We start from the raw sequence: 18,843 nt of genomic DNA, 5'->3' as shown, positions 1-18,843 counted from the left end.
GCCGCCGGTTTGCGGAGCGCGGCCCCTTTAAGACACACCGGGGGAGGCGTGGCCTGGAGGGGCGTGGCCGGCGGAGGGCGTGGCCGGGGAAGCGAGGAGCGCGCGCGCCGATTGGGCGGCGCTCGCGGCGCGGCCCCGCCCTCCCCCCCTCCCTCTCCCGGCGCGAGGGCGTCACGTGACCCGGCGGCGGCGCCCGGCGCGGTGGACGCTGGAGGCCCAAGATGGCGGCGGAGCTGGTGGAGGCGAAGGTGAGGGAAGCGGCGCCGCCGCCCCGCCCGCGGGGCCCGGCCGGCACCGGGCGGCTCCCGGCGCGGGGGGACGGCGGGGGGGGGCGGCGCTGCGAGCCGCGGGGGCGGCGCTCCGGGGCCGCCCCTTCGCCTTTTTACCCCAGAGACTGCCCCGCCCCGGCCTCAGGGCCGCAGCCCCCGCCGGACCTCCCCGGGCCGAACCGGGCCGCGGTGCTGCCCGCCCTCCTCGGGGCTGCCCCCGCGGCGGGTTTCCCCCGTTAATTCCCGCGATTAAGGATCGCTGGTGCTGCCCCCCGGCCCCGGTCCCGCTGCCCGCTCCGGGGGTGGAGCGGCTCGCTGCGGAGCTGTCCGGTGGGACGGGCGCTGCCGGGGGCAGGGGCGGCCCCAGGGCCCCTCTGGGGTGGGCTGTGTGTGTGTGGTGGGGGGTGTGAAGCGAATCCATGCTCGGAGTTGTGTTTCCGAGGCGGTTTGTGCCTTGCAGAGCACCGGGAGCTTTTCCCGTTGCCCTCGGGATCCCGGCTCGGTGGGAGCCGGGGGAGCGGCCGGTGCTGAGGGCGGTTCGGGAGCCCCGGCAGCGGCCGGGGAGCGCTCCCTGGAAGCGTTCCCAAGGAAATCCTCCCTGGGAAGCGCTCCCCGCCCGCAGGAGCAGCCCCTCGGCAGGGATGGGGCTGCACGGCCGCAGCAATCCCAGCGGGAGAGGCTTTTTTTTGGGAGGGGGGGCTCTGCAGCCCCCCCTGCAATTCCAGAGGAGGGGAACGCGCTTCGCAGGCATCGCGGTGGCCGCAGAGGTTTCTGGTGGGGTCTGAGCCGTCCCACACGAGGGTTCCTGAGAGGAGGAACAGCCGGGAGTGTCGGGAATCTCGGCAAATCCATGTGCTCTCGCTGCTGGCACGGGGCAGCTCGAGGAGCTCGAGCTTTGCTTTGTCTGGGGTTTGTTGTTGTTGTGTCGCTGCTCAAATCTCATCATCCTGCTGGGCCTTCATTCCTTCAAAATGTAAACTCTGCGCTCCAGCTCCACTTTCCAGGCCAGGAGTCCTGGGTGAGGTGCTCCAGGAGGAATTCCTGTGCTCCTGGGATGCCCTGGTACCTCCTGCTGCTGTGTCTTGATGAATTTTATCTCTCCAAATGCACCTTTTATCCTCAAATCCCTCGGGGACAACAAGGCTCTCTCCATTTCCTAGCACAGTTTAATGATCCTGGTGGGATTTCATCAGACTTGATGATCTTGGAGGTCTTTTCCAACCTTAATGACCCTAATTCTTTATTTTTTAGTTGAAGAAAACTCAGGCACAAAGTAGATTTCTGCAGGATTTCACAGGTGGTGTCTGGTGGAGCAGCACCATGAATCCAGGGCTCTGAAATTCTGACTTTCTGGCAATTAAACGTCTTTTCTCTCCTCTTTAGTCATCAGTCTTTTTTTCCCCTCATCAGGGATATTTTGGGACTCATCACGACTCCCAGAAGTTCTAACTACAGACAGTGACATAACAGCTTTTGGGTTTTCTGATTAAATGACATATGTAAGGGAAAAGGAGAAAATCAAATGGCATTTTCTCTCTCATTTAATTCCCACACATCCAAAAGTGGCTGTGAAATGTTTCTGGAAACAGTTGTAGCTTTCTTAATTAACAAAAAAAAAAAAAAAAATCTGTAGCTGGTTTATTCCAGGAAATGATAAGATTGTTAGATTATCTTTTATGCTTTTTTATTAATTATTAATTCAAGAGTGGGGTAGAGGCTGGGGGAGATCTACTGGATTTTTTTGGTGGGGTTTCTTCTTGAATTCCCATATTCCCCACAATCCAGGAAGGCTGTGGAGTGAATATCTGTGGCTGTCTCCTAAATTAATTTCCAGGGCAACTTGAATTTTCCAACCCATGTACTTGAAAAGCTGTTTCTTTGCCATTTCAAGGCTGTTTGGGGTTTAGGGGACTGAAATGCCAACCTGGAGCTGTGGGTTTAAGAGGAGGAATTCCTGATTTCTGATGGGAAGTTGCCTTGAGGCCTTTGACTCTGCTGACAGTTACAGGCCTGCCTTGCCACAGAGAGGGAATTTTGGAAGACTGAGCTGGGTTTTGCTGCTTATCAGACACTGAAGTTGATAACTGCAGTGTGACACCAAGGCAGCTCCTGGCTGGGATCACAGGGAAGTGCTTAACATTGTTCTCCTGGGAACACTCTGCTCTCTTCAATAATCTGAATATCCTTCCACACTCTAAAATTTGTGGGTTTCTTTAAAGATCCTGAAGGGGTTTTCCCATCCAGAAATCCAGGATTGGTGGCCCCAGTTCCCCTCAGCCTACCTGACTCATTTTGATTTCCTTCCCATGCCTTGCACTGACGCCTTTTGGGATGAAGTTTTCCATGTTTCCCTGGGAATTCCAGATGCCTCAGGCTGCTGAAGGAGTTCATGAGCTCTTTCACAAGTGAGGCTGCTTGGTTTAGATCTTTGAGGTCGCTCCTGCTTCCAGCTGAGCTCTCTTGAGGATGTTTAGCATTTGTCCAAGTGATTTTTGAGTCATTTGATGACTCTGCTGGTGGTTTTGTCCTTCAGGTGATATTTCAGTGGGTGATCTCTGTGTTTGTGTTGCTCAGACAAGAAATGGGAACCAAAATCAGTTGACAGCAGCGGGCTTGGCCAGGTTTGGGGTCTTTCTTTGAGGGGAAATTTTGAATATCTTGCCTTGTAGTTATAAAGTAACAACTAAACCTTTGCCTTTTATAACTATGAGAACATCTTTTAATTTTTTATCCCCCAGAACATGGTGATGAGTTTCCGAGTCTCAGATCTTCAGATGTTGCTGGGTTTTGTTGGCAGGAGTAAAAGCGGACTAAAACACGAACTAGTGACCCGAGCTTTGCAGCTGGTCCAGTTTGACTGCAGCCCCGAGGTGTTCAAGAAGATCAAGGAGCTCTACGAGACTCGCTACAACAAGAAGGGCTCGGACGTGGCGCAGCCGCCGGCGCCGCACCGCGCCGAGGCCCTGGCCCTGCACTCCTCCTACGACCGCGGCAGCGCCGTGCCTCGCCCCCTGCCCGCCACCAACATCGACTACCCTGCCCTCTATGGCAAATACCTGAACGGACTGGGCAGGTTGCCCCCCAAAGTGGCCAAGCCCGAGGTTCGCTTGGTGAAGTTGCCCTTTTATACCACGCTGGACGAGCTGTTGAAGCCCACAGAGTTAGGTGAGTTTTGGCGGGGTGTGGGTGGAGTGGGGGTGTGTTCGTGTTGGTAAATAAGTTGTGTTTTTAAGGGATTTCTAAAGTCGTGAGGTGGGAGAGGCTGATGGATGGGGTGGTGAGACCCCCCTCGCTCTCTCTCTTTTCCTTCTCTCTCCCTTTCCCTTCTCTCTCCCTTCTCTCTCTCTCTCTCCCTTCTCTCTCTCTCTCTCCCTTTCCCTTCTCTCTCTCCCTTTCCCTTCTCTCTCTCCCTTTCCCTTCTCTCTCTCCCTTTCCCTTCTCTCTCTCCCTTTCCCTTCTGTCTCTCTCTCTCCCTTCTCTCTCTCTCTCCCTTCTCTCTCTCTCCCTTCTCTCTCTCTCTCTCTCTCCCTTTTCTCTCTCCCTTTTCTCTCTCTCTCTCCCTTTTCTCTCTCTCTCTCCCTTTTCTCTCTCTCTCTCTCTCCCTTCTCTCTCTCTCTCTCCCTTTTCTCTCTCTCTCTCCCTTTTCTCTCTCTCTCTCTCTCTCTCTCTCCCTTCTCTCTCTCTCCCTTTTCTCTCTCTCTCTCCCTTCTCTCTCTGTCTCTCCCTTTTCTCTCTCTCTCTCTCCCTTTTCTCTCTCTCTCTCTCCCTTTTCTCTCTCTCTCTCTCTCCCTTCTCTCTCTCTCTCTCCCTTTTCTCTCTCTCTCTCCCTTCTCTCTCTCTCTCTCCCTTTTCTCTCTCTCTCTCTCCCTTTTCTCTCTCTCTCTCTCCCTTTTCTCTCTCTCTCTCTCCCTTTTCTCTCTCTCTCTCCCTTTTCTCTCTCTCTCTCCCTTCTCTCTCTCTCTGTCTTTCCCCCCTCTCCTCTCTTCCTCCTCTCTCTCTCTTTCCCACCCCTCTCTCTCCCCCATGCTCAGAATTTACAGAGGAATATTTATCTCCGGGCTTGCCAGTGCTTCAAGGTGGCTGACAAAAGAGGGAGAGCAGCTTTTTACAGAAAAGGAGAGTGCTGGGAAAGAGGGAATGGTTTCAAACTAAAAGAGGAGAGATTTAGATGGGATATTGGGGAGCAATTCTTCCCTCTGAGGGTGGGGAGGCCCTGGCACAGGGAAGGAGAAGCTGTGGCTGCCCTGGAAGTGCCCAAGGCCAGGCTGGGGCAGCCTGGGACAGTCCCTGCCTGTGGGATGGAATGGGATGATCCTTCAGGTCCTTCCCAATCCAAATCCTGTGCTCCTGTGATTTTCCTCAGACCTGGAATGTGGTGGTCGCTTTGGGATGTGACTTGGAAGCCCCCCTTGATTGGTTCCTGTGGAATATGAGGTCATATTCTACACTAATGCTGGTTTTCAGCACTAAAAATCCCTGACCTGAAGCATTCTATGGATAAAAGAGGGTGGCAACACCTCAGACTGTATTTTTGACCTTTTTTTGGTGCTTGTCACAGTTATTTGTGTGTGGTGCTGTGTGTTTTGAGGGGTAGCCAGTAAAACTGGAAGAAGAGCTTTTTCCCTGGGGTGTGGAAACTGATTTTTCTTTATTTTACTTTTGAGAAACAAAGAATGTTGTTAACTGATCTTAAATAGAATGTTCTGGTAGCAAATTCAGTGTATCCAGAGAAGTTGAGTTCTGCTGAGTGTCCCATAAATTCATGTGGTGATGTCAGAATTCTCTACCAAATGATTCTACAACTTGAGCTGGTTTGGCTTTGCTGAAAAGATATTTGTTGTGGCTTGGAGGGAAAAAAATAGATAAAGATTTGATTGTGCAGAAACAAAAAGATAAAGGTCTAATTAGTCAGATTTTATATAATTTCTTCTTCATTTGAAGGCATAACTGCTGTGACAAAACAGCTGAGTGGTGCCAGAGTCAAGCTCAAACATTATAATAGTGTGAGGAATGGTTTGTTTGGTGTTAAATGTGTGTTAGTCAGCAATTCCAATATGGGATTTTGAAGGAAAACAAATTTCCAAGGGGTGGAAGGATCCAGAGACAGAAGAGGCTGGATACACTCCCTGGGATTACCAGATTTTGTTCCAAGTTGCCATTAAATGTCCCCTGCATCAGCTCAGAGCCGAGGGCTCATTAAATGCAGCCTCTGCCCCTGGTAGGTGACACCTCCCCTGGGCCAGCCAGGTCCCTGCAGGGTTTCTGGCTGATTTTCCCTGCTGGTGGCAGAGGTTTCTGTGGAGCCAGGAGCAGCAGATGTTCAGGTCTCATACCTGACCAAGCTGCACCTCCCAGATTTTGGGTTTCTATTCCAGCAGCAATTTAATTTTTGTATAAAGGAGGAGCGAGCTGATAGAAATGCAAAATAAACCACGAGCAGCTTCTCACTTTTCCTAATCAGGTTTGCTTTGTCTTTGTGTGGCTGAACAATCAGCAGGACTCAGTTTTTATTGGCAGTTTCTTAATCAGAAACATTAAAATTACTTTTTGTTATTGTCCTTGTCAATCATCACTTGCTAAAAATACCTCATGAAATGTTTTATTTTCTGCTGGTTGTTTTTGTCAGGAGATATTTGGGCGGAAACTGGAACTAAACAAAAAGTTCCATAAAGATATCTTAATTCTTACTTTTAAATTTCATTTTTGCAAGTTCCATTTGCATTTTTAAAGCAGAAAAGGGACCAAAGGGGAAGCACCTGGAGTGATTCAAGTTGTCACCAGGTCTTCCAAGAGCTGCTGAGGTTTTATCCTTCCTTCATCTCCTCTTTTTCATACAAAAGTGCATTTTCCTCCTTCTGAAATCCTGTTGGCTTTGAATAACCATGCAATGGAAGTGAGGCAAAGCAAAACACCCAATTCTTGCTATTGGAAATAATTTTTAAAAAGCTGTTTTAGCACTTCCTCTTTGTGTTCCTCCCGTGACTTTCAGCAGCTCAGGGTCTGAACTTTGCTTAGAGACACAAAACTGAAAATAAAACATGTTTGGAACTGAAAATAAAACGTGTTTGGATTGAAGTACAGGTTGCAACAAAAGTTTCCCATGTCTCAAGCTTCATTTTGCCCCACACTAAATGCACTTGATCTTAAAATTATCAGTGTGCAAAAGGCCCCAGTTAATGCTGGGCTCTCTTAAGCCTCTCTGAGGGTGAGCTGCTGTCCCACCCTCAAGGTCAGGGGGTTTGAAGTCGTGTTTTGTCTCTTCCAGCTGCTTTTTGTGTTGCTTTTTTATTATCTGAGCTAATCTTTTTTGTTGCTGGGGTTGTTTTCTTTCTTTTCCAGAACCCGCCTGCTCAGTCTGGTTGGTTTTGGGCTTTTGTGTCAGGCTCAGGTCTCCTCTTGGGCTTCTTGAGGATGTGGTCAAGCTGTGACACCACTGATGTGGTGAGCTGATGGCTCTTGAATTATTTGAGGGGAGTAAAACTAATTAAAAAGAAAAAAAAAAAAAAAAAAGAGCAAAAAATCAAATCCAAAGCCTTTGCTGGTTGTACTGAACAGTGAGCAAAGCTCTAATCAAAGCAGAATTACCAAAACAGGTGAAAACTGCAATTCTGGGGTGTGGGAGAAAACAAGACCTGGAGATAAACAGAGCATAACAATCACCTCGTGCTCAGAGCTGCTGTTCTCAGTTTGATGGACACTTTTTTCTTCCCTCCTCAGTTCCACAGAATAATGAGAAGCTTCAGGAAAGTCCGTGCATTTTTGCATTAACACCAAGACAAGTGGAGCTGATCAGAAATTCCAGGTACTCCTCACTGGGTATTAACAGTTGAAGAAAATGCAGCTGCATAATTCCATAATTCCTCCGTGTTCCCTGCCTGTGGAAGCTTTTGTTCTCTGCAAGGGAACAGGATTTGTGTGAGGACATCAGGCTGCTCCTCATGTACAGCAAAGAGCTTTGGGGGCAGTGGGAGCTGCAAATTCACCCAGCCAGGTCCTTAAGTTTCACTTGTGCTGCTCTAATCTCCCTCTGGAATGGTGCATTTGGGCAGGAAAATCGGGATGAAATCATCGATGACCTAAATTCTCTGCTGAGCTGGTGGTGTGAGTGCCTGCAGCCTTTCCTCTGTGCCAGGTTCAAAAGGCAGAGTGTCAGGCTGTTTGCATCTGAAAGGAAACTTCCTTGGTGGGGAGGAGGCTGCAGGAACTGCCCGAGGAAACATCTTGGATTAGGATTTACCCTGACCTCTGTCAGATGCAACTTTTGAGTCAAACAAAGGCTCTCCTTGGAGGTGGCAGTGCAGGCAGGGAGGTTTCCTCTTGGCTGACCTCCTGCCTTCATGCAGAAGAATTCCTCCAAAAATTCAACATAAAACCTTTGAGTATTTCTCTTTATCATAAAATAAAGAGCTGGAGAAAGAATATCTTGGTTATTTTGCCTCCTGGTAAAATATCCTTGTTGTGTTTTCCATTTCTTTCCTGATTCCAGTTAAAATCCTGTCAGGAACAGCCCTGATGGAAGTTGCAATATTCACAGTGGGGCCTTAATATTCAGTCCCTTGGTTTGCATGAAGAGCTTCAGCTGAATAATTAAACACAGAGAGTCTTGAACACTGTCAGGTAAACCTGACCTTAAAACCCAGTTTTTATAAATTCTCACAAATCACCAGAAGGCACCTGAACAGTTTAAAAAAACCCAGAGAAAAGCTGTAGGTTGGTGCATTAGGCAAAAAAAAATAATAATTACAGGACCACTGATATTTGCAGGGGTGTCCCCAGGACATCCCTCTGGCTGCCCTGGCTGGCTGAGACCCTGGCAGGGGGCTCAGAGACCTTGGCACAAAGTCAAAACCACCTGTGGCTTCCATTTTAGCCCGTGGAAAAAGCTGCCAACTCTGTGTGAGGAATTACAAACCACAAGGGTTTGAGCAGTGTGGTAGTTGAATTAACACAGGGTGAAAAAGTAGAATTTTGGGGTTTTTTAGAATGGGGTTCAAGGGGGTACAGGATGGAGGAATTAAGGTGTGTCCTGACCTCCTTCTCCTTTGTCTTGTCCTCCATGTCTTGGTGTGATGGTGACACTTTTCTGTTGGTTTAAGGTAGAGATTCACTGTCTAACATAGATGATAGGAATTGGTGAAGGAATTGTAAATGTACACACATAGTTTTTTGAGTATATAATGTGGGAGCTGCCCGGGACTCAAGGCCAGACTGCCATGGCTTCTGTACTAGGTGGACCACAGCAGGTCAGAGAAAAAATACAGAGATAAGAAGAAACAAACAACCTTGAAAGCACAGTTGGATGTATTCCAAACCTTTTCTTCAGCTGCCAGGCTAAGGGAACAAGGAATTCACACTGTTGGGGTCTCACCAGCTGACCCTGACACAGGGGGAATTGTACAATTTAAATAAAGTTCTGTGAGGTAATTTTTTGAAGTTCTATTAAAAAAAATATATAGGAGGAACTAAAGTTCTTGAATCTGGCAGCTGGTTTGGGTGATTTTTTTTTTTCTTTTTTCTTTTTTCTTTTTTCTTTTTTTTTTTCTTTTTTTTTTTTTTTGCATAATTAATTTGAAGTTTCCTGTTCTTTCATTTATCAGGGAATTGCAACCCGGTGTGAAATCGGTTCAGGTGGTGCTCAGGTAGGTCTGGGCAGGGCTCATTGAACATCAGGGGCAAAGCAGGGGAGGAGGGAATGTTCCAGCAAGTTCCAACATGGATTTCATGTCTCCAGAGGGAATTTCCAGTGAACTTTTTGCTCCTGGGCCTCACAGGAGCATCTTAAACTCCACTTTTGAACCTCGAGCAGAAACGGCAGAATCCCACCTGGATGGGCTCTGCTGAGGGAGCGTGGATTGGGATGGGGACGGGGTCTGTGGGAGCTGGGGATGTGCAGAGTGTTGGGATATTATGGGATGTGTTGTTTCTGCCCAGAATCTGCTACACAGACACCAGTTCCCCTCAGGAGGATCAGTACCCTCCCAACATCGCCGTCAAGGTGAACCACAGCTACTGCTCCGTGCCGGTGAGCACTGGGGGGAAAAATTGGGGAATCTGGGGGGAAAATTTGTGGAATATGGAAGGAAATTGCTTTCCTGATGAATGCCACACTATAGAAGTGCACTGCTTAGTTTAAAGCTATTTTTTTTAATGGATTTGCCATGTTGTTAATGAACTGTTCTGCATAAAGGCTCGATCCTGTTTACTTTGTGCTCCGGCTGTACTCAGCTCCTTCCCCCCATCCCTGAGACCTGGGGCTGAGTGGATGTACCTTGAGTGAAAAATATCAATATTTCATCTTCCTGCTCTAGGGCTACTACCCCTCAAACAAACCCGGGGTGGAACCCAAGAGGCCCTGCAGACCCATCAACCTCACCCATCTTATGTACCTGTCGGCAGCCACCAACCGCATCACCGTCACCTGGGGCAACTACGGCAAGGTGAGAGCCCAGGGAGCAGCCAGAGCTGCCCAGGCAGCCCTGCAGAGCAGCCTCCTCATCCTCTCCTCCCTCTCTCCCCAGAGCTACTCGGTGGGGCTGTACCTGGTGCGGCAGATGACCTCAGCAGAGCTGCTGCAGAGGTTGAAAACCATCGGCATCAAACACCCCGAGCTCTGCAAAGCACTGGGTGAGTGGCTCAGGAAGGGCCTTGTCTGCAGCCTGCTGGGGAATAACCACCACCATGCACACCTCTGCTTCCCTCCAGCTGTATAAAACCCCACTTTTTATCTGAACAGACTTGCTGAGCTGTGTGTGAGCCGTGGGAGGTCACCCCAAAGCCGTGGTTCTGGTGGCTCTGCGGCAGCTCTGTAGTTGGATTTAGGATTTGTGCCGGTGTCGTTGTGACTGGAAGGGCTTCATGCCTTCAGCTGAGTCAGTATGAGCAGCACTGACCCTCGGGATTTCCAAAGGAGATTTCTGGAGCGAGGGATCCTGGTGCCAATGTCCTGCTGCCCCAGGACACTGGGACTCCTTGGGGTGGCACTGGGATGTCACCAGCAGCACTTTGATATGCCTTGAGAGCTTCAGAGAAGAGATGGTCCCCAGAGATGCTTATCCCAAACCACTCAGGTAAATCCTCCTGGTATGAGGCTCTTGTAAATTCTCATTACTGGAAATGAGGGGAAATTACTTTTCCAAGGTGGACTCTTGACTTGGAGCTCATGAGTGTGGAAGATTCCCAATTTTTCATGTTGCTGGACAAAACTTTCTCACTGTTTCGCTCTGCGTGGGAGAACTGACCCCATGATCCTGATGGTCTTTAAAACTGTCCAAATCCTGGGAAATTCTTCCCAAGGATAAGAAACTGTCAGGGAATCCCAGGATAGTTTGGGTTGGGAGGACCTTAAAGCTCATCCAGTGCCAGCCCTGCCATGGCAGGGACACCTTCCACTGTCCCAGGCTGCTCCAAGCCCTGTCCATCCTGGCCTTGGACACTTCCAGGGATCCAGGGGCAGCCCCAGCTGCTCTGGGCACCCTGTGCCAGGGCCTGCCCACAGGAAGGAATTTCTCCTGCACATTTTAACCCCAATTTCCCCTCTTCAAGCCATTCCCCCTTCTCCTGTCACTACAGTTCCTAATGAAGAGCCCCTTTCCAGCATCCCTGGAGCCCCTTCAGGGACTGGAATGCTGCTGGGAGGTCTCCACTCCACCTTCTCTTCTCCAGGCTGAACTTCCTCAGCCTGCCAGTCTTGGAGGTGGATGGTAGTTCACAGGGAAGGTGATGATTCCAGGTGTATCCAGCCTGCAGACACCTGGATTTTGGGCAGGGATCAGTTGCATTTGGTGACTTTAAATAAAACCCAATAAGAGCAATGTCTTGTTTCAACTCCTTTGTGTTTTCATGCTTGGAAGTTGTTTGGATATCCAGAACTGGCCAACCTGAGGAGATCTTCAACTTTGCTTTTCTAGCTTTGGTCTGCTCTGCAAATAATTCCCTGTCACTGAAGCTGCCCTTTGGCTTCAGTCACATCTCATTGCTGACTCATCTTGCTTTGCATAAAATTCTGTAGAACTTAATACAGGAACATCATCTGAGAACAGATTATGGCTTTGGATCCAAAATCCTGATCTGGACATCCTAGAAAATTCTCCTTCCCGTGTCTCCCAGTAATTGATGCACAGAGAAGGCTCTTACAAAGAACTTCATAAAAAATTAAGCTTGGATGAAAAGGCTCCTAATGTGAGGAAAACAAGCCCAAATCTTGTAATCTCCTGGGAATTTCACATCTGAGAAGTCACTCTCTAATTAAAGCTGGGTGTTGCAGAGCTGCATGTAGCCTCATTGTCTGGAGACATCTTGTTATGATCTGAAAAGGTCAAAAGAAATGCTTGACTTGCTCCAAAGAAAAACGGTGATGGAAGTGTCAGAGGCAGTTGCAGACAGCAACAGTGGGAGCAGCAGCTCCTCCTCAGGACTTGGGGAGCAGTTCAAAGCTCGTTTTGTTGATTTTTGCACCTTGGTGTGGGACCTGCACACGTGGGACCTGCCCATCTGCTGCTTTCTTTGATTTCCCTGCTGCTCCTCTGGGTTTTCCTTTCAGGCTGCAGCAGCAGGGGCAGGATTCCTCCTTTCCTAACATCTGATTCTTCCCAGATCTGTGCTGGATGGCTGCTGTGCCTGGTTTTGCATGGCTGCCTTGCTCTGAGCTGTCTGCCTGGGTACTTCTGGGCCTGTTTGTGGTTCCTGTGGAATGTTCTGGAATAAAGGAGGTGGCCAGCGTAGAGGCCGAGGAGTGGCAGCCCAGCAGTGCTGAGAGGAGGCTTGATAACCTGATAGAAAAAGGATGGGATGTGTTTTCCCTCTCAGTTTGACTCTTTGCTCACTTGTGGGGGGGACTTGCTCTGAACTGGAAGTGCCAGGGGAGAGACATTTCCCCCCATCCTGCTGCCACAGAGCTCAGGAGGGAATTAACCCCTCTGTGCCCAGGCTGGAGCTGAATCCAGGTACTCCTTCCCTCCCTGGCAGGGAAAATGAACCATACACACCCTGTAAAAAAGACAGCAACACCCCAGGGCTGGGGTGAGCTGCTTCCCCTGTGCTGCACAGTGTTGCCAAGGGCTGAGTTTTGTTAAATGTTGTGTCCTCTGCTCTCCCTGCAGTGAAAGAGAAGCTACGCCTGGACCCCGACAGTGAAATCGCCACCACCGGGGTCCGAGTGTCCCTCATCTGTCCGGTGAGACCCTGCAGGCTTGTCCTGGAATTGGAGTTTGGGTTGGAAGGGAACTTAAAACCATCCAGTGCCACGGGCAGGGACACCTGACACTGCCCCAGGCTGCTCCAGCCTGGCCTTGGGCACTGCCAGGGATGCAGGGGCAGCCACAGCTGCTCTGGGCACCTGTGCCAGGGCCTGCCCACCCTCACAGCCAGGAATTCCTTCTCTTCCAGGAATTCCCTCCCCCTCTGGCAGTGGGGAGCCATTCCCTGTGTCCTCTCCCTCCATCCCTTGTCCCAAGTCCCTCTCCAGCTCTCCTGGAGCCCCTTTAGGCACTGGAACCCCAGCTCTCCCACTTTGCTCCAGAACCAAGGAGCTCCAGCTCTTTTTTAGTCCGGTTTTGTCAAGAACCCAAACCATACTCCCAGACCAGCTTTGCAAACTCACAAATATTTTTCCTTCTGAGGGGATCTGGGTGTTCCTTGCCAGGTGTCCTGGCTGATTTTCTGCTCTCTGGTCCCACAGCTGGTGAAGATGCGCCTGTCGGTGCCGTGCCGGGCCGAGACCTGTGCACACCTGCAGTGCTTTGATGCCGTCTTCTACCTACAGATGAATGAGAAAAAGCCCACATGGATGTGCCCTGTGTGTGACAAACCTGCCCCCTACGACCAGCTCATCATTGATGGGTGAGTTTTGCACCTCTCTGCCCTTTCCCCTTCCCCACTGGGTGCAGCATCCAGCTCTTGGTTGAAGTTCGCTTTGAGACTGTTGAAAGTTTATTCTGTTGGTGCATAATATTCTGGTTTCAGTGTTTAGGTGTGTTAGAGCAAGTGGGAATGTGCTGGGAGGGAACAGGCTTGTGGTGCAGCATTTTTGGGGTGAGTTTGGAAGCAGCTTTGTGCCCCCAAATGCTGGGAGCCTTCTGTGGACTGGGACCACCGACATCCTCGTGGTGCTGGCCAAGGACTGGTGGAATAACACACGTGGTTCCTGCCTGCTAGGAAATGATCTCCACCCTCATGGCTGTGTGATTGGCCTCCACTGCAGGTTCCCTCAAGAGCAGGGAGAGTTTGGAGCGATGTTTGAGGTGGCTCCAGCTCCCCTGGCACAGGGAAGTGAGCAGACCAGTCTGTTCCCTGCCTAACCGAGGCTTTCTGGAGCGTCGCTGCCTTTGTGGGCCCTGGGCAGATCCAGGAGCTGTGGCTTTCCAGGCAGCCCTGGAGCAGCCTCAGCACAGATAACCTGTTTGCTTTGTCCCCTGGCCAACCCTGACAGGAAAATCCAGTTCCTTGGAGATCTCTGACAGGGGGAGATGAAGGGGAAGCTGTGAGAGGTGGGATTGTGGAACCCCCACGGGTCAGCCATGCCCATGTCCTGCACGAGGAGCAGCAGGATGTCCCTGGGGAAGGCTCAGCAGATTTTATCCCTGCTCAGGGCTGGGTTTGATGCCAGTTCTGTTGGGTGAAGTCCTTCCCAGATTCCCTGGAAGTGAGAGAGGGAAGCTGGCACTCAGCTGGGTGCTGGGAGTCAAGAAAGAGCTGGAGGCTCCCAAGCAGGAAGGGAGGTGGTTGGTCAGGTCTGGGATCCTCAGGGCCTTGTCAGCTTTTTGGGAGCTGCAGCTTGGTGGTTGCTGTGCTGCTGATGGGATTGGCTGTGGGAACAATTCCTACAGGAGCTGGGCAAAGCTGAGACTCTCCCAGTGGGGTGCCACAAAGTTTTCCTGACCATGGAAGTCTTTCCACTAGGAGTTCTCCTTCCTCCTGAAGGAAAGTGCTCAAGTCCAGGAGGGAGTGAGGCCTGGCAGAGCAGCAGTTCCAAATAAACATCCCAGGCAAACGGTGGGACACGGGGAATAAAGCAAGTCCCCAGTTTCTCTGGATCAGGGCCTCATTCCAGGTGTATTTTCATGGTGTTCCTGATGCAGGAATGTTGTTCTGGTGGTTATTGTGGAGATTTGGGAAATAAAACTAGGAAGGAAGGGAAGTGCTGCTTGTTGGATTGTTGAGTTCCTGATGCCAGAGGATACCTCACCTTTTGCTAAAGCCTTGCTGGGAATGTCCCTGGGAATGTCCCATGGGATGGGGCAGCAGCCGCCTGCCTGGAAGCAGTGCCTGGGAAACTGGGTGAAGAGGCAAAACTCTCTTTAATTGCAGCTAATTAAGCTGGTAGTTGATGATTTGGGTGCATGGACAGGAAGGGCTGGGATGGATTTGCACCGTCAGAACCTGCACTGGTTTTATGGGGAATAAAGTCCGTGACTCCAAGGGCTCTGAGCTCAGGAGCCAGGACCAGATTCCTTTTGGATCCAGGGTCACTGCACACACCCTGCTGATTGCCAGGGGTGTGACAGCTCCTCCTGTCCCCTCTGCAGGCTGCTGTCCAAGATCCTGACAGAATGTGAAGATGCAGATGAGATCGAGTACCTGGTGGATGGCTCCTGGTGCCCCATCCGAGCCGAGAAGGAGCGGAGCTGCAGCCCTCAGTGTCCAATCCTGGTTCTAGGTGAGTGTCCCTGGGGAAAAAGGGGCTGGAAACCCCTGGGGGAAATCACAGAATTCCAGAATGGTTTGTGTTGGAAGGGACCTGCAGGATCATCCAGTCCCACCCCCTGCTGTGGGCAGGGACACCTTCCACTAGCCCAGGTTGCTCCAAGCCCTGTCCAGCCTGGCCTTGGACACTTCCAGGAATCCAGGGGCAGCCCTAGCTGCTCTGGGCACCCTCACAAGGAAGAATTTCTCCCCAATATTTCCTCTGGCTGTTGAAGCCATTCCCTGTGTCCTGTCCCTCCATCCCTTGTCCAAAGTCCCTTTCCAGCTCTCCTGGAGCCCCTTTAGACTCTGGAAGTGGCTCTGAAGCCTCCCTGGAGCCTTCCCTTGTCCAGGCTGACCAGCCAGGAGTGTTGGATCCTTCCCTGAGCTGGACAGGACTGGTTTGAGCTCCTCCTCCTCCCCGTGCCAGGTTCCTCGGACGTGAACGGGCTCCTGGCCACTCCCAACGGCACCGGCGAGAACGGCAAAGCCCCGGCGGATGTTGTGGATTTAACACTGGACAGCTCATCCTCGGAGGAGGACGAGGAGGAGGACGAGGAGGAGGATGATGATGATGAGGGACCCCAGCCCAAACGACGCTGCTCTTACGAGAAAGGTTTAGTCTCTGCCTGCTGACTGCAGCCACGGCTCAGAATTCCCAACGGACAGACTTGAATACTCTGGTGCTTATTAAACTGGAGGAGGGGGAGAACGTCCTCTCCCACCTCATCTCCCTCCCTCCCTCATCTCCTGTGACTTTCCTATTCCAAATTACTCATTAAAACGAGAGAAAAAAGAAAAAAAAAAAAAACAAAATAACAAAAAAACAAAAAACGACACAAACAAAACAAAAAATACAAAAACCATTGAGCTGCTTCTTGGTTGGAAAACGACCCCACTCAGAGCCTGACCCTGAACTGGAGCCTGAAGTAAAGAAAGTGTCTTAAGCCAGGCAGGATCCTCCCTCACCTGGATCCCGGGATCGGGGGAGCTCCCCTGCACACCTCCAGGACACCCACCCCTGCATCTCCAAAGCCGTGTGCAGTTTGATCCTCTTGTTAATTAACCATTCCTTAATTAATCTAAAGGTTTTGCTGGACGTGTGAGTCCGGGGCGGGGGCGGGAGGGGGGGAGCGGGGAGGGCTCTGGGAGGGGGTTGTATAACCCAGAGAGGATAGAGGGGGGGGGTTTGTAGGGGTGGGACTGGGGGCATGGGGTGCCAGGGGTGAGATGTCCGGTTGGAAGTGGCACTGTTCTAGCTCGGAGCTCCAGCAGCTCTGCACCTCATGTAAAGAGACACGTTTGGAATTTTAACCTAATCCCAAGGGAAGTGTAGAGATTTGTGCAGTAGTGACTCGTTTTAGTTGAGCAGAAGCCATGGGGGGAGTGGGGGGGGTGGGGGTGGTGGGGGGGGGCTCGAACCACAGATCTGTTGTATTTTTGAAGTGCAATAACTTTGGTGTTTTTGAAGACTGACAAGGGCTGCGCATTCCCTTTTCGTTGAGGTTGGTTCTGGAGGCGGCGGCCGTGACCTGCAGGACACCCCCAGGCCTGGGGATGGGGACAGTGACCTGCAGGACACCCCCAGGCCTGGGGATGGGGACAGTGACCTGCAGGACACCCCCAATGACCTGCAGGACACCCCCAGGCCTGGGGACACCCCCAGTGACCTGCAGGACACCCCCAGGCCTGGGGACAGTGCTGTGACCTGCAGGCCACCACCCCCACACCTGGGCACACCTGGCACCACGAAGCAGGAGCAGGGCAAGGGGGTCCTTCCAGAAAATGCCGGGTGGGGGAATCTCAGTTTTTAGCCAACTACCTCGGTAACTCCAATTCAGGTTTCTTTGAGTCCCGAGCCCGTCCCGGGCGGGTGCGAGGGCGGGGCCCGGGCGCTGCCGCCGCTCCGGCCCCTCCACTTCTCTGTCCCAGCCTTTGGCCGCAGAGCCAAAGCTCCTCCTGTGCTCTTTGGTGGCAAAACGTTGTTGCTTTTGAGTTTGCGAAGCGTCACCTTTTTGACTTTGTCTTGGAGAGTTTCTGTCCCGGCCTCTGCCGTCAGCTCTGCTGTTCCCACTGGCTCCTCCCGGCTCTGGTTTGCTCTGGACCTCGCTGGCTTTTCCCCCTGCAGCTCAGGAGAACCCCGGGAGGGAGCTGGCCCTGCCCCTGGGCTGGGTGAGGAGCAGGGGGGATGTCCCTGTGCCCGGTGCTGGCCTGAGACCCCCGAGGGTCTTGGTGTTGCTGGGCACTGCCAGACCCCAAACCCTCCATCCCCCCTTTATCCCTGCCCTCAGGGCACCCCAAACCCTCCATCCCCCCTTTATCCCTGCCCTCAGGGCACCCCAAACCCTCCGTCCCCCCTTTATCCCTGCCCTCAGGGCACCCCAAACCCTCCATCCCCCCTTTATCCCTGCCCTCAGGGCACCCCAAACCCTCCATCTCCCCTTTATCCCTGCCCTCAGGGCACCCCAAACCCTCCCTCCTCCCCTCAGCCCCTGCTCTGGGCACCCCAAACCCTCCATCCCTCACCCCAGCAGCCGGGGGGGCTCAGACAGGGGGGTGTTGGTGCCTTTCCCAGCACTTCCCCCTCACTCCAGAAAATTCCACACGTGACCAATCCCACCTGGAGGGAAAAGCCCCCGAGGTCCAGCCAGAGCTGCCCTAAATCCTCGTTGGCCACTTGCCCAAAAGCAAAGACCCCTCTCCACAGTGAGGAGGGGTCCCCTGCCAGCTTGGGGGGCTCCTCTCCCAAACCCCCATCTCCCAAATGAGGTGGGGGTCCCTGAGCCCCTGTGGGAGGGGGATTCTCCCCTTCCTGCCTGGCTGGGTTTTGTCTGCAGGCCTGGAATGTGAAGGGGGTGGGGATGAGACCCCCCCTGTTTCCCCCAGGTCTGGCAGGAGGGACCCGGAGCAGCTCCTGCTCCCTCTCCCACAGGGACACCTGCACTCGTTGGCCCCAGGCTTTGCTTTTCCTTCTCTTTCCTGGCTGTAAGCAATATGTTTTCAGGTTGAAACGGGGGTGGGGGTGGGAAAAGGGGGATGAAAACAACTGACAAAAACCCGGGTAGAGCTCCCAAATTAGTTTTACTGTACAAAGTTCTGTGCTTGCGGCCCTGGCTGCACAGTAGCTTTAGAGTCCAGTTGTTTTCCTAATATTTTTATTCTAATTTAATTGCTTTTAAATTTTCCAGGCCAAGCAACTGTTTGGAAACACCATGCTTGTTTTAGTGCTTTCTGTTGGAGTTGGCCAGCTCTTCCTGTACATATGTTGGTTTTTTTTTTTCTTATATCCTGTTTTTTTTTCTTCTTTGTTTTGTAAAGAGAAGAGAAAAAAAAAAAAACAAACAAAAAAAAGAAAATTATTTTTCTTTCCCTCAGTACACATTCTTCAAATTATAGTGTTTGTTAAATAAAATGAAAGATTTACATTTAATTCTGTGTCGGCTTGTTGGGATTTCTCACCTCAGAGTCTCCAGGATCTCTTCAGGATTTCCCAGGATCTCACTGGAGGTCTCCAGGATCTTCTCCCGGGGGGTCCCAAGGATCTCACTCAACATCCCCAGAATCTTTCCAGGGAAAATCTTCCCACAGGGCCTCCCCAACCTTCCTGGGGTCACCAGGTGCTTCCCCAGGATCTCACCAGGATCCCCAGGAACTTGCTGGGGTCCCCCAGGATCTCCCCCAGGCTCCTGAGATCTCCAGAGGGTTCCCAGGATCACTCCCAGCTCACCCCCAAATGAGACCAGGGGATTTTCATGCACGGCAGGAGGATCCTGGGGCAATCCCAGGGTCTCCAGCATCACCCCAAACGGAGCCTGGAGGGTTCTGGGGCAACCCCAACCCCCCCCAGCTTCTCCCCCGGGTTTTGGGGGGCAGCCAGACCCCCAGGGCACCCCCC

The 18,843-nt window shown here is 51.8% G+C and overlaps 1 protein-coding gene across 1 annotated transcript; it reads left to right on the top strand.

The window, feature by feature from the left end:
- The first annotated feature begins 139 nt into the window (after nt 1-139).
- On the top strand, nt 140-15,689 carry PIAS4 (protein inhibitor of activated STAT 4). Its single transcript, XM_053999426.1, has 11 exons — nt 140-248; nt 3,008-3,434; nt 6,987-7,071; nt 8,867-8,908; nt 9,201-9,291; nt 9,578-9,706; nt 9,788-9,893; nt 12,368-12,441; nt 12,946-13,106; nt 14,792-14,922; nt 15,379-15,689. The coding sequence occupies exons 1-11, from the start codon at nt 222-224 to the stop codon at nt 15,582-15,584; spliced, it is 1,479 nt and encodes a 492-aa protein (XP_053855401.1). The 5' UTR covers nt 140-221; the 3' UTR covers nt 15,585-15,689.
- The last annotated feature ends 3,154 nt before the right edge of the window (nt 15,690-18,843 follow it).

The sequence above is a fragment of the Vidua macroura genome, chromosome 26 (assembly GCF_024509145.1).
Source record: "Vidua macroura isolate BioBank_ID:100142 chromosome 26, ASM2450914v1, whole genome shotgun sequence".
NCBI classification, from domain to species: Eukaryota; Metazoa; Chordata; class Aves; order Passeriformes; family Viduidae; genus Vidua; species Vidua macroura.
The sequence above is the reverse complement of the archived record's forward strand: the minus strand, read 5'-3'. Positions and strand labels throughout refer to the sequence as shown.

What these genes read in the sequence shown, in the direction of transcription:
- PIAS4 (XM_053999426.1), top strand. Translation starts at nt 222, where the DNA reads ATGGCGGCGGAGCTGGTGGAGGCGAAG. An exon ending in ACAGCTACTGCTCCGTGCCG is followed by an intron (nt 9,292 to 9,577) that starts GTGAGCACTGGG and finishes TTCCTGCTCTAG; the next exon opens with GGCTACTACCCCTCAAACAA. An exon ending in GTGTCCAATCCTGGTTCTAG is followed by an intron (nt 14,923 to 15,378) that starts GTGAGTGTCCCT and finishes TCCCCGTGCCAG; the next exon opens with GTTCCTCGGACGTGAACGGG.